The sequence below is a fragment of the Barbus barbus genome (genome assembly GCF_936440315.1).
Source record: "Barbus barbus genome assembly, chromosome: 46".
Lineage (NCBI taxonomy): Eukaryota > Metazoa > Chordata > Actinopteri > Cypriniformes > Cyprinidae > Barbus > Barbus barbus.
Window position 1 is genome coordinate 22,895,428 of NC_136724.1, and position 12,708 is coordinate 22,908,135.

A 12,708-nucleotide genomic window follows, 5' to 3' on the forward strand; every position below is an offset into this window, starting at 1 on the left:
TTTTTCAGGATTCTTTGATGAATAGAAAGTTCAAAAGAAAAGCACTGATTTGAAGTAGAAATCTATTGCAACATTATGTCTTTACTGTCACTTCTAGTCAATTTAACGCATCCTTGCTTAATAAAAATATTAATTTCTTTTCAAAACGGTCCTTATGTATATAATAATGTGCATCTCTTTTAGGTCTGTAAACAGGAAACTCACATGGAGCAGAAGCCAGAGGACGGTGCGTATGTCCGTGGGCTTTTCCTTGAGGGAGCGCGTTGGGATCGAGAGCACATGGTTATCGGTGAGTCTGTTCCTAAAGTCCTCTTCGACACGCTTCCCATAATCTGGCTGAAGCCCGGAGAGAGCGCCAGCTTCCTGCACGAGAGTGTTTACGTCTGCCCCGTGTACAAGACCAGCGCTAGGCGTGGGACTCTTTCCACCACTGGTCACTCCACAAACTACGTGCTGTCCATCGAGCTGGCCTCGGACAAGCCACAGAAACACTGGATCAACCGCGGCGTCGCCTGCCTCTGCCAACTAGACAACTGAGAGTGTGCATTTATGTGTTTACAACATGCCAAAAACTGATAAAATACAAGACTACAGCACTATCGTTAAGTTTAATACAATTGAATAGAATAATAAAACAACGGTGCATGTTAACATAACCTCGATGCCACTTAAATGTGCGGAGACAAACCATTTGTTGGTGTAAATTCAACATGTGAAATGAATGACATGAGAAATAATAAACTTTAATTGAAATACAGATAGATACTTTAAATACAACTTTAAGTGAGACCTTTATACAATGCAGTATATGACAAATATAATAAATACACCTTTAACATCAACCAAAACAGCTCACAATAAAGGAATAGTTCACCCAAAAATGACATTTGTCAACATTTATTTGCCCTCATGCAGTTCCAAACCTTTCTTCTGCAGAAGATGATATTTTGAAGAAAATACCATCACTGACTTTCATATTTTTATTTTCCTCCATTCTATGGAAGTCAATGGAGACCAGCAGCTCTTTGGTTACCCATACTCCTCAAAATAAAAAGAAAGAAACTCGTACAGGTTTGGAAAAACATGAGTGTGAGTAAACCATGATAGAATTTTTGGGTGAACTATCCCTAATATACCATTCATCATGCTTTGCACTGGCAGTGAGAATAACTTCACTATCATCTGTGTCATAATGCTGTCATTTTAGCTAGAAATAACATGAACAGACAAGAAATTATAATGTTCCCGGGTGCTTCTGAACACTTTATGATCAGTACAGTGGTGTCTGTACAGTCTGTGTGTGTCAGGTCTCATCGTGAGACTGCAGATACACCGGCTTGGCTTGTTTCCTCAGTCTCTGCTGAGCTCGCAGCTTTCTGAGTGGCCAGACCCATCGGAGGAAGATACGCCTGAGAGAGAAGATGCATGAAATATTCTGTGTGAATCTCTCGGGAACGGCAAAGAACATGTCCAGTATCAAGTAAGATTTCACCCCAAACTCAACAGAACAGACAACAAAGCCTTTTTACGACTTTCTGAATGAACTGTTACTTTCATTAAAGTTAAAAACACATCTATGGAAGCTTGTTTCTTGCACAGAAAAAAGGTACGGTAATTGCAAACTGTGAATTTAACTACTCTGGACTCTTTTTCTCACAATTGAGATTTTATATCTTACAATTCTACAATTCAAATTTTTCTCTCAATTCTGTCTTTTTGTTTTCAGAATTCCGAGTTTATTATAAGCAGTTTGCGAGAAATGTGATGGACATTTCTTAATGAGATCATATTCTGTTTCCAAATATAGTAATATTATTATTATTATTAGTGCTTATGATAATACACTATATTGCCAAAACTATTGGGTCACCCCCTTCTAATGAACAGGTTTGACTACTTTAGTAATTTCTATGAGTACAAATCTTAATGTTTAAGCATATAATGATATTCTAGGGAATTGTGTGCTTCTAATTTTATAGCAACAGTTTGGACAGAACCCTTTTCTATTCTAACATGACAGTGTCTCTGTGTATAAGACACGGTTCAGAAAGACATGATTGATTCAGTCAGTGTGGAAGAACTTGACTGGTCTGCAGAAAGCCAAGTCCTGACACCCTCTGGTGTGACTTTAAATGCAGACCTTGAGCCAAAAACTCATCACCAAACACCAATTCGCGACGACGTCTCGAACTGCGGGGAGTTTTGTTTCGAATGAGTCCTTAACGCTCTCACGCTGCGCAGTCAGAGATCCGCAGGATGTTTGGGGGAGCTATTTCTGCGCGGCTTTTGCGCAGACCTTCTCGAACCCAAACAAAAAGAGAAACTGCGATCAATCAGCGGGCGATCCGCGTCTCTGTGGTTCCGTGCTGCCGCATACAGTCAATCTCAATCCTCTCAGACCCCCCAGCAGCGATCCAGAGGAGGGTGGGTGCTGGTACAGGCGGAGGTTTTACCGGAGGCTCGGTTCGGTTCGGGTCTGTAGGAAGTGATGCGGGGGGATTGCCAACTATGATCATCTGTTGACCCAAAGAGCATCAGAAGCACACAAAGAGAAGCACTTCTCCTGCGTGTAAACACAGTTTCAGAACCGACCCGGTTCGGCTGGAGGGGGATTAGCTTTAGCTTTAGCATGACAGCAGGGATGCGCTGATTCCGATCCATTTCCTCATCTTTCCACAGGTAAATCAACACAAAACACCTTCACATCACATCTCTGCTGCCTTTCCGTTCAGAATCGACACATTTTAGAGTTTAAATGAAGTTTAGTGTGTATAAATGAACCATCCTCATCATCTGAAGCTAACCAGCTAAGATGCTAACATGAGATCAGCTCTTTAAAAGACTTTAACTGTCTCGTTCACTTCTTCAGTGCTCAAATACAGCCACATATTAATATATCACAACTATCAGTATGATTCTAGAGCTCATTTATGTAGGATATTTGTTGTTTTTGCTATACAGACGGACAGTTAATCGTAATTTATAGGAAAAGTTTGTGGTTTATACTGATAGAGACTCTAGCTGTGGCTCAAATCTAGCGAGCTGCTTACAAACACAGTATTATCGGAATCAAATATCGCCTATGATGCCTAAAATTACTGCATATATATAAAGAATAGATTATTATTTAGATGCTCTAAAGGCTGCATTTGCCTAATGACCAAAATATGCTGACTAGACAGACAGCATCTGTCTATTTCATAAATAATAGTCTATATAAAGTGAACATGACTGTCATAATGTCGTTTATATATATAAAAAATGACATTTAATGTAATAAAACTGTCCTGAATTGATATTAAACTTGAGTTACTCTCACTGACAAAGTAGTACCGTGTTTTACAGTGTTTTAACCATAGTATTCGCTGAAGAACAGGCAGGGGTTTCTGGGCTCTGGGGTCGTAAAGTAGTGCTGAGGGGGATCTGAGGAAAAGATAAGAGAAAAACTGTAAAAATGTCATTTTTCAAAATGTTATATGATATATAATCTTTGAATTTGTAATAAATAAATATATAATATATATATAATTTTTAACTAAATAAATAATAAAATTGAGATTTAAAGATTAGATTCAAATAAATAAAATTAAATTAAAAAGAATAAATTATAAACCAATAGAAAATTTGAAATAATCATGTTAGATTGAAATGAATAAACATTAGATTAAAAAAAAATAAATGTTAAATGAGTAAATAAAATGTTACAGCACTATAATAAATAACATAAGTAACAAAAAAACAAACAAATATAGCTTAATAGGAACTAGGTATTTTCCAAATAATATTTTAAACATTTATAATATTTTCTCATAGTGCAAAATGCAGAATAATGATATTTGGGGGGGGGCATTGCATCAAAAGAAAAGGGAAAACCTCTGCTTTAAGGACTGTGCTATTAGTATATTTTTGTATAATGCAGCACATAATGGAAGTAAATTAGGCTGCGGATGTTGTTGATTATCAACCTACAAATGTCAATTTGTTCTCGCTCTTGACCTTTGACCCCAGCTGTTGGCCACATCCTCATTAGGTGTGCGTTGCTGTGACGATGACCGCAGTCGGGTTATATGTCATTTAATCGTGGCATCGGTCACACCAGCAATCCAACACCTCTAATGTAACCCAGCTCCCATCTACCCTGTTTTATTTAGGTTACCTTGTGGGTATTGTGTTGTGGGCTGGTTGGTTAGTTAGTCAGAGCGTGAGGAAACAGATTCCAGTCTTCTGATCAAGTGTGTGTGTGTAGATGCTGCAGATGGAGGTGTGTGTTATTTCTGTGCGCCGTATCATTTTGTAACGTTTCTTTGGTCTGCTTGTGCTCAGGCTAGCGGATGTTCCGGCCGTCTCCATGGAGTTTCCTCAGATGACACGTCGGTTCAGTGCTCAGGGATTTGGGTGAGTCAGTGCGTGCCACACTACTACTCCTGATCCATGGTGATGCCGTCGCTCTGAGCCCGTTCTGCTCACCTCACCGCTCATTATAAAGCGCATCATTCCGCAGCTGGATGCTGATTGGTCAATGCAGTGCTGCGGTGTATGTCACAGCATCCATAGAGACCAGCTGTTAAGGTTAACTTGCATGTCACCACTAGATCTACTAGAATAAGGGTGATGCTTCACTTAGATTAAATAATGTTTTAATCAACATTTCTGTCTGTAATATTTGTATTATGGAGCAGCAGCTCAAGCCTGCTGCAGTTTAAAAATAACTCTCCTTTATTTGTGATATATATTGTATATAAAAAATTAAATTATAATTAAGAATTATTAATATAAAGTAAATAGTCTACTTTATAATATTGTATGTATTCTCTCATAAAATGCTCTGCTTGTTTACATATATATTTGCATTCTATATAAAATATTAAGTCAATATTCTACTTTATAATTTAGTAAATAGTCTGTTGTCTGCATTTATTCTGTATAAATGTAATAAATAATTAGCATGAATAATTATTAATGTGAGGTAAAGGTAGAAGGTAAAATTGGGTAATTTTGTAACTATCCTCTTTTAGAATGCTCTCTCTCTATAAATTTCTGTAAAACATGAATAATATTGTATACATATTGATTTTGAAGTACTCTATAATATTCTATAATTTTGTAATAGTCTCTCATATATCTATATTTAGGGCAAAATATATGTAATTACAAAAAATAAAAATGATTCAATAAAAATTATTAATATGATGTAAATATACTTTATAATCTCTCTATATAATTCTTTATAAAATAGTATATTACATTATTATTATTGTTATTATTAATGATTGATTTAAAGTAAATAATCTACTTTATAACTTTGTAAATAATTTCTCTTACAATTGTAAATAAAGTAAATTAGATAAATATCTTCTATTCTAATTATATAATAATTATAGTATTTATAACACAGATGAGGTGAGAGAGGTTGTAATTTGACAATAAAGCACATTTTCGAGAATCTTTGTATTGATTCCTCACTTGTCTGATTATGGCAATAATTCATATTTGATACATTCTGTAGTTTGTCACAATTACATGATGATTTAAAAAAAAAAAAAAAGTGTTTTTTGGCATATGTTTCAAAGGCATAATATAATGGTGCTCATAAGTAAACGGTGTCTCACGGCTCTTCTGTGCTTGAGAGAAAAATCAATCGGTTTTAGTTAATATTGAACACAAACAAAGGCCAGAAACAAAGAAACCCACATGATGAATTATGGACACGCATTGTTCTCATTCCTCTGGAGACACAAACGGCTCATTATAAATGTGTTATTCTGAGAATATGGGATCCCCTGATGTTTAGCCAGGTCTGTGCAACTCGCCCCAGCCTAGTAACACAGTTTATCAGTACGTTTGCTCCCATCGTGGTGGAAGCATTTATGAGTTCATGTTATCATGTAGCCAATCAGAATGCGCGAGGAGAATCACTACGCATGCCATCGTACACTGATTACTAGTTCAGCAACCACAATGAATAGATTTCACCACACTGGTTAGTTAATGTCCTGCACTGTCTCTGATTCACTGGCAGGGTGCAGTTTACCACACATTGTGCTACTGGTTTTCTTTGTTTGGCTGGATAGGATTCATACAAGACGATTCAATGGATCTGCTTTTCCAAAAAGAAAAAAGTCACAAGTTGAGAAAACTTTCAAGAATAGGGAGTGTTAACGCTGTGTGGAAGGAAGTGAAGCTCAGGTTCATCTAGGGAACTTTGTGTTCGTGGCTTCGAAAAGAGGAACAATATACGTGCAATATAGATTCATCTGATCATCATTGTTCTTTGGAAGTGGGATGAAAAGGGTTGTGAGTCTTCACGTTCTTTCTTTGACATTTACACTCAGCTAAATTGAAACCCGAGGCGCACTGCACGATTTTAGTAAACCTTTACGATCATTGCAGATCACACTGTGTGACATGGATCTAATAAACTTGGCTACGATGTGTGTAGACTGTACGATGATCATACCTATTGATTCAACGATACACGTTGCTATAGAAGAATAAAACGTCATCAGCATGTGCTAGTGCTAAACATAACGAGCATGATAAATCACCTTAGCAGTTGTAGTTTTTATGTGTGCTGAGAAAAAAAAGTGGATGAAAGAGGAAGGGATAAGATCTTGAGGTAAGCAGTTTTATGTTTTAGTGCCATGTCGTGTTGATTTGTCACATTTTTATTGGCAGGATCGTAGCAGCAAACACTATGCGATGATCATGCTGTATCGCAGGCAGAGGCAGGCGGTGGTGAAGTACTTTTACTCTGCTTTAAAAGTACTTTTCATGTGTCTGTACTTTATCAGAGTGTTTTTCTTTAGAAAACTTTACTTCAACATTCCAAAGCATAATATTGTACTTCTAACTGCACTACGTTTCATATTAAATATCATTTAATACATTAGAAATCTATTACTTTCTTTCTTTTACTCAAGTAAAAGTAATTCAAAGATTTACTTGAGTACAAGAAAGTACTGCATTTTTAATGTTCTTAAGTATTAAACGTAAAAAAAAATAAAAACTTTAATTTTATGAAATGTAGTGCAGTAAAAAGTATGTCATTATGCTTTGGAATGTAGTGAAGTGAAGTTTTCCAAAGAAAAACACTGTGATAAAGTACAGATACTCTTTAAATTTACTTGAGTAAAGTAAAAATACTTCACTGCTGTCTTTGAACCTCTCTCTCTCTCACTGTATGACACAGCACCACCGTTTAGGAGCTACGTTCACAGAAATCGCCACAATGCCAATCTTTCGTCCGGGAAAGCTGGAAATCGTGCAGCGTGTGTCGGCCTTAACATGAACATGAACCATAATTGATCCTATACTTCTGAGAAAACTGAGAAAACCAGTCATAAGGGTCAATTTTTTGAAATGGAGATCTATACATAATATGAAAGCTGAATAAATAAGTTTTCCATTGATGTATGGTTTGTTAGGATAGGCCAATATTTGGCCGAGATAAACTATTTGAAAATCTGGAATTTGAGGGTATAGAAAAATCACAATATTGAGAAAATCGCCTTTAAAGTTGTTCAAATGAAGTTCTTAGCAATGCATATTACTAATCAAAAATGAAGTTTTAATATATTTACAAAATATCTTCACGAGACATGATCTTTAATATCCTAATGATTTTTGGCATTAAAGAAAAATCAATAATTTTGACCCATACAGTGTATTGTTGGCTATTGCTACAAATATACCCCAGCGACTTAAGCCTGTTGTTTTTGTGCTCCAGGGTCACATATTTGAGTGATGCATTAAAGTGATTCTCTGTTTGATTCTCTGAATCTTTAGGGCATGGTGACTGCTGTCCATCAGCCAGAGCAGCGGCGTTTTGCAGGGGCCGTCTGGACCTGAGGGAAGACCTCCGAGAGGAGACGCGGACAGGACCACCAATACAGGATCAAGAGCGAGAGAGACATGGGGCAGTGTGTGACTAAATGTAAAAACCCCACATCCTCTCTGGGCAGTAAAAGTGGTGAAAAGGATGCTGGGAAATCGCACGGTAAAAAAGGCGGTGGCGGTACGGGCAGTGTGCACAAGGAGGAAGTGGCCAAGTCTTCCGCTGACGTCATATTCAATGGCACCAAAGTGTCCGAGGTGATGGTGGAGGGCACCACGGCTCCGGCCGTCTCCGCAGACGTGCGGCGGGAGCAGGGCGCGCAGGACGGGGAAGGAGTGTCACTCGCTCGGATCGACGAGCTGTTCTTGTGTTATAAGGACGAGCATGAGGATGCCATCCTGGAGGAGGGGATGGAGCGCTTCTGCAACGATCTATGCGTGGATCCGGCCGAGTTCAAAGTGCTGGTGCTGGCGTGGAAGTTCCAGGCTGCTACCATGTGCAAGTTTACAAGGTGAGTTTCAAGAGTGGCCACGGTTCAAAAGTTTGGGGCTGGGGTAAGATTTTTTTATTGTTTTTGAACGAGGTGTCGTCTTATCACCCTGCTTGCATTATTTAATTAAAAAAAAAAGTGAAAATGTGAAATATTGCAATTTAAAATGTTTTCTATTTGAATATATTTTAAAATCTAATTTATTTCTGTGATCAAATCTGTATTTTCAGCATCATTACTCCAGTCTTCAGTGTCACATGATCCTTCAGAAATCATTCTAATATACTGATTTACTGCTCAAGAAACATTTTATAATTATTATCAATGTTGAAAACAGTTTCATATCAGTGCAGCTTCATATCTTTGTGGAAACCGGGATATGTTTTCACTTTCAGGATTCTTTGATGAATAGAAAATTGAAAAGAACAGCATTTACTTGAAATATATATATTTTTTGTATCATTTGTAAATGTTTTTACTGACACTTGTTCATTTTAATGCATCCTTCATGAATATTAATTTCTTTAAAAAACTTTGAGAAAAAAATAACTTTATAGAACTTTGAGCTTCGTAATAAAATCCATCCAAGATGGCAGGTGAAGCACATTATTTGTTTGTGTGTGCTATATATTTTTACGCTATTGAGGGTATCATTCACTATTTATACTGTGCAAGTGATTACCGTATCCCATAATGCAATGCACAGAGCTTGATCTTCTATTTAATGTGCAACGGAAGACCTGACATGAATCATCATTTGTAACGGTTCTTTCATCATTCAACAGTCAAAATTGAATTATTGTACCATAATAAACTAATATTGCATGATATAATAGAGTTCTACAGCACATGTGGATATTATAAGGGTCTGAAGGAAAAGATGGAAAAAGTAAAAGCTGAAGAAAACAAAGTAAAAGAGATGTTTTCCCAGTGTTCTTGTTGAATAGCGGTGGAGGGAGAGATCATTAGTCACTGCAGTTCCTCCAGAAACAGACAGAAACTCACAAAGATTGCTTCATCACATCAAAGTGTTACAATGACGCTGTTTGCAGTCGAGAGTTTGGCAGTGGTTTTTTTCCCCAGTATTTATTTGGCCTTAAAGTCCGCATGAAATCAAAATGTACAATATTTATTTTGTTAGTGCACATTGTTGGTCTTAAGATGAACAATTAATCCTTGCAAGTTGATTCTCTGAAAAAAATAGTTTGTCTTGGTAATCTTAAATCAAAATCTGATCATCAGCTTCCGCTGTGGAATGGCATTTCTTCTCTGATGACGGCCCTCCAGCCTTTAGTGAGAGACGGACAGGAGGAGCGCTAAAATAAAAGCTTCTATTCACTATTCTGTTTCAGCTGGAAATACGTCACTACACTGAAATAAAGTCGGCAGCAACTTCCAGTTCATGCAGACTTTAATGTTCAGTGTTGGGGGTAGCGCATAACAAGTAATGCAAGTTATGTAATCAGATTACTTTTTTTTATGTAACTAGAAAAGTAATGCATTACTTGTTAATTTACAAGAAAATATCAGGTTTTTTTTTTTTTAAATAAGTAACGCCAGTTACTTTGTTTTGCCATTTATTGACTGACATCTCTCCTGTCCCGGTGTTGAGAGAAATCAGGAGAGCCATGATATTTACTGTAGTTCTAGACTAAATATGAACATCTCACCAGCACAGGTTCAGTATTCCTCAATTTTTGAGCTGTGCCCTCTACTGTACAGATGTGACTTAACATTTCCTTCAGCCTGAGGCGTATTCATTTCACATTTGCCAAAAATATAACTTTTTAAATTAAAAACAAGCAAGCAAGCCCTGGCAAGATGAGACAAAGAAATGCTAAATAAAGCAACTCATCCATAAAAAGTAACCAAGTAATGCAATGGGTTACTTTTTTAGGGAGTAACACAATATTGTAATACGTTGCTTTTAAAAGTAACTTTCCCCACCACTGTAAATGATGATGTGCTAAAATAACTGTAAATATGTCAAATGTAAATAAATATTAATAACTATATAGAGATTAAAAACATTAAAAATGACAAAAACACCAACAAAATTACTAAAAGAATAATTTTAAAATTAATACAACACTCTCTCTCTCTCTCTCTCTCTCTCTATATATATATATATTCCAATTATAATTGTTTTGTATCAGGATTCATTATCAATTAAATTCTGAACAAACCCTGCCCTGTTGAATATGGTTTCCACTGTAAATCCTCCACATTACAGAAGTAAAACGGGTGGCAAATGTCAACTTTAAAATCCCAGCCTAACATCTTTTGTATTTGTGTGTCTCAGGAGGGAGTTTGTGGACGGCTGTAAGGCGATCCAGGCCGACAGTATCCCGGGGATCTGCTCTCGGTTCTCCATGCTGCTAGAGGAGTCCCGTGGAGAAGAGAGTTTCAAAGATCTCTACCGCTTCACCTTCCAGTTCGGGCTGGACGCCGAGCAGGGCCAGCGCTCTCTGCAGCGCTCCATCGCCATCGCGCTGTGGCGGCTCGTCTTCACACTGGACACGCCGCCGCTGCTGGAGCACTGGCTGGACTTCCTGTCGGAGAATCCCTGCGCCGTGCGCGGCATCTCTCGCGACACCTGGAACATGTTTCTGAACTTCACGCAGAGCATCGGCCAGGACCTCAGCAACTACAGCGAGGACGAGGCCTGGCCCAGCCTGTTCGACTCCTTCGTGGAGTGGGAGACGGAAAGACAGCGGAGAGAACAGTCGGACTCCGGCGCCGCCGAGACGGACTGCGAGGCTGCATCCGTGTGGCCGGGATCTTGAGGGCGGCCGTGTTTGGGATGGTGGTGAATTCTGGACGATGACGTGCGGAGGTGTTTCTGAGCCCGTCACTCTCCATCCTGATTTTTGACTCTTATTCTAAGTATTATGAAATTTTCCGGTCTTAACGCATTGGGCATCCTGGTGCGCTCTCTGACTTTTGTTTTAATGAAAGGGCTGCAAACAAATAGTTTTTTAAGCACTTTTATTTAAGTTATTGCTATTGTTCATTTTATTTGTTTTAACGTTCACATTTCATCCAGAGCGCTAATATTTTGGGATTGACCAACACGCCAAAGAAAAGGGAATTCTGTCAGCTGCCTAGTTCGAACACACACACACACACACACACACATGCCAGCATTAACGCTGCAGGGGACGTGTTTTAATGGTTAGTTTTGTTGAGGGGTGTGTAGTGGTTCTTCTGGTTCTGTTTAACATCAGACTGCAGTGATTGATGTCCTGAAGCCTTCAAGACCTCATTTCTCATGTGCTTTCCTAATCATTTCTGATTTAATTTTGTTCTCCTTCACGTCTCCTCTGATGCATTCATTGGTTCTGCGATTCTCGTTTATTCTCAGTGGTCAGATGTGTGTACGGCGTGTGTGTGTGTGTGAGTGAGTGGGAAATACAGATTCATTTGCAGTTGGACGTCTGCTGTGAGCTTTTACTTTTATTTTACAGTTTACATTATTTTTTTTAATTCAAAGTGATTTAATTTCAGGCTTTTGTGTCTGGTTTTATATAAATGAAACAGTTTATAATTAATAAAAATGTGTTCAACATTAGACTTGGATTTTAGCGTCTTTTTGTAGTCTTTGCGTTAGATTTGTGAGAGATTCACTTTTTGATCTCTGATGATCAATTCAACATCTGACCAGAGGTGGTGTGGATCTGTGGAGTATTTATTGTTCAAATCAAACATTATTATTTGTACTATTTTTCATGTCCCTATTATATATGTTGTATTATATAATGTATATCTTTTTTTTAATGATGGAATATATATCATTGCATTGCATATCGGTTAGCTGTACATATGTGTGAATTTGCCAACTTCATTTATTAAGAAATATTCTATTTATTTTTTTACTTCTAATCAAAAATGTGTAGAAAGTGGAATTTATTCTTTTATTTGGTATTCATTTTATATGTATGTGCATGTGTCTGATATTTTCACCCTGTTAGTCTGTAAATCTTCAAAAACTATTTCCTTTGACACCAGCCTTCAGGAAGTGACATCATTTTGGAGGGAAAACAACAATCACAGTGAGTATCATCAATGTATTATCAAACAGAAACAGGTATGGTAATGTGAACATTTTAAAGATGGTTAAAAACACAATTAACTTCAGTTGACACCCTCCCGATCTTTCACTGAACAAAAGCTAACTTTAGCTTTTTATTTCAGTAAAATTTGTATTTATTTAATTTCAGTGTTCAAAAGGAGTGGTTCATTTGTATTTCATGACAACAAATATGCATAAACGGACCAAATGCTATTACTGGTAACAACGATTAAAATTAAGACATTTTAGTGATGTCAAACGATTAATCGCATCCAAAATAAAAGTTTTTATTTACATTATATATGTGTGTTT

The 12,708-nt window shown here is 37.3% G+C and overlaps 2 protein-coding genes and 2 gene segments (V, D, J or C); 3 read left to right on the forward strand and 1 right to left on the reverse strand.

The window, feature by feature from the left end:
- The window catches only part of dnah3 (dynein axonemal heavy chain 3), a 41,412-nt gene extending 39,848 nt beyond the window's left edge, over positions 1-1,564 (forward strand). The window contains exon 61 of the mRNA XM_079409113.1: positions 184-1,564. Coding sequence (XP_079265239.1) covers positions 184-537 — 354 coding nt within the window. The 3' untranslated portion in view covers positions 538-1,564. The remainder of the gene's footprint in view (positions 1-183) is intronic.
- The window catches only part of LOC306864845 (Ig kappa chain V-III region MOPC 63-like), a 684,433-nt gene that overhangs the window by 616,694 nt on the left and 55,031 nt on the right, over positions 1-12,708 (forward strand).
- The window catches only part of LOC306864846 (Ig kappa chain V region K29-213-like), a 764,502-nt gene that overhangs the window by 614,731 nt on the left and 137,063 nt on the right, over positions 1-12,708 (reverse strand).
- Positions 2,069-11,902, forward strand: LOC306864842 (DCN1-like protein 3). The gene is made up of 4 exons (XM_079409104.1): positions 2,069-2,679; positions 4,324-4,395; positions 7,786-8,345; positions 10,627-11,902. The coding sequence occupies exons 3-4, from the start codon at positions 7,912-7,914 to the stop codon at positions 11,108-11,110; spliced, it is 918 nt and encodes a 305-aa protein (XP_079265230.1). The 5' UTR covers positions 2,069-2,679; positions 4,324-4,395; positions 7,786-7,911; the 3' UTR covers positions 11,111-11,902.

What these genes read in the sequence shown, in the direction of transcription:
- LOC306864842 (XM_079409104.1), top strand. Translation starts at nt 7,912, where the DNA reads ATGGGGCAGTGTGTGACTAAATGTAAAAACCCCACATCCTCTCTGGGC. An exon ending in ACCATGTGCAAGTTTACAAG is followed by an intron (nt 8,346 to 10,626) that starts GTGAGTTTCAAG and finishes TGTGTGTCTCAG; the next exon opens with GAGGGAGTTTGTGGACGGCT.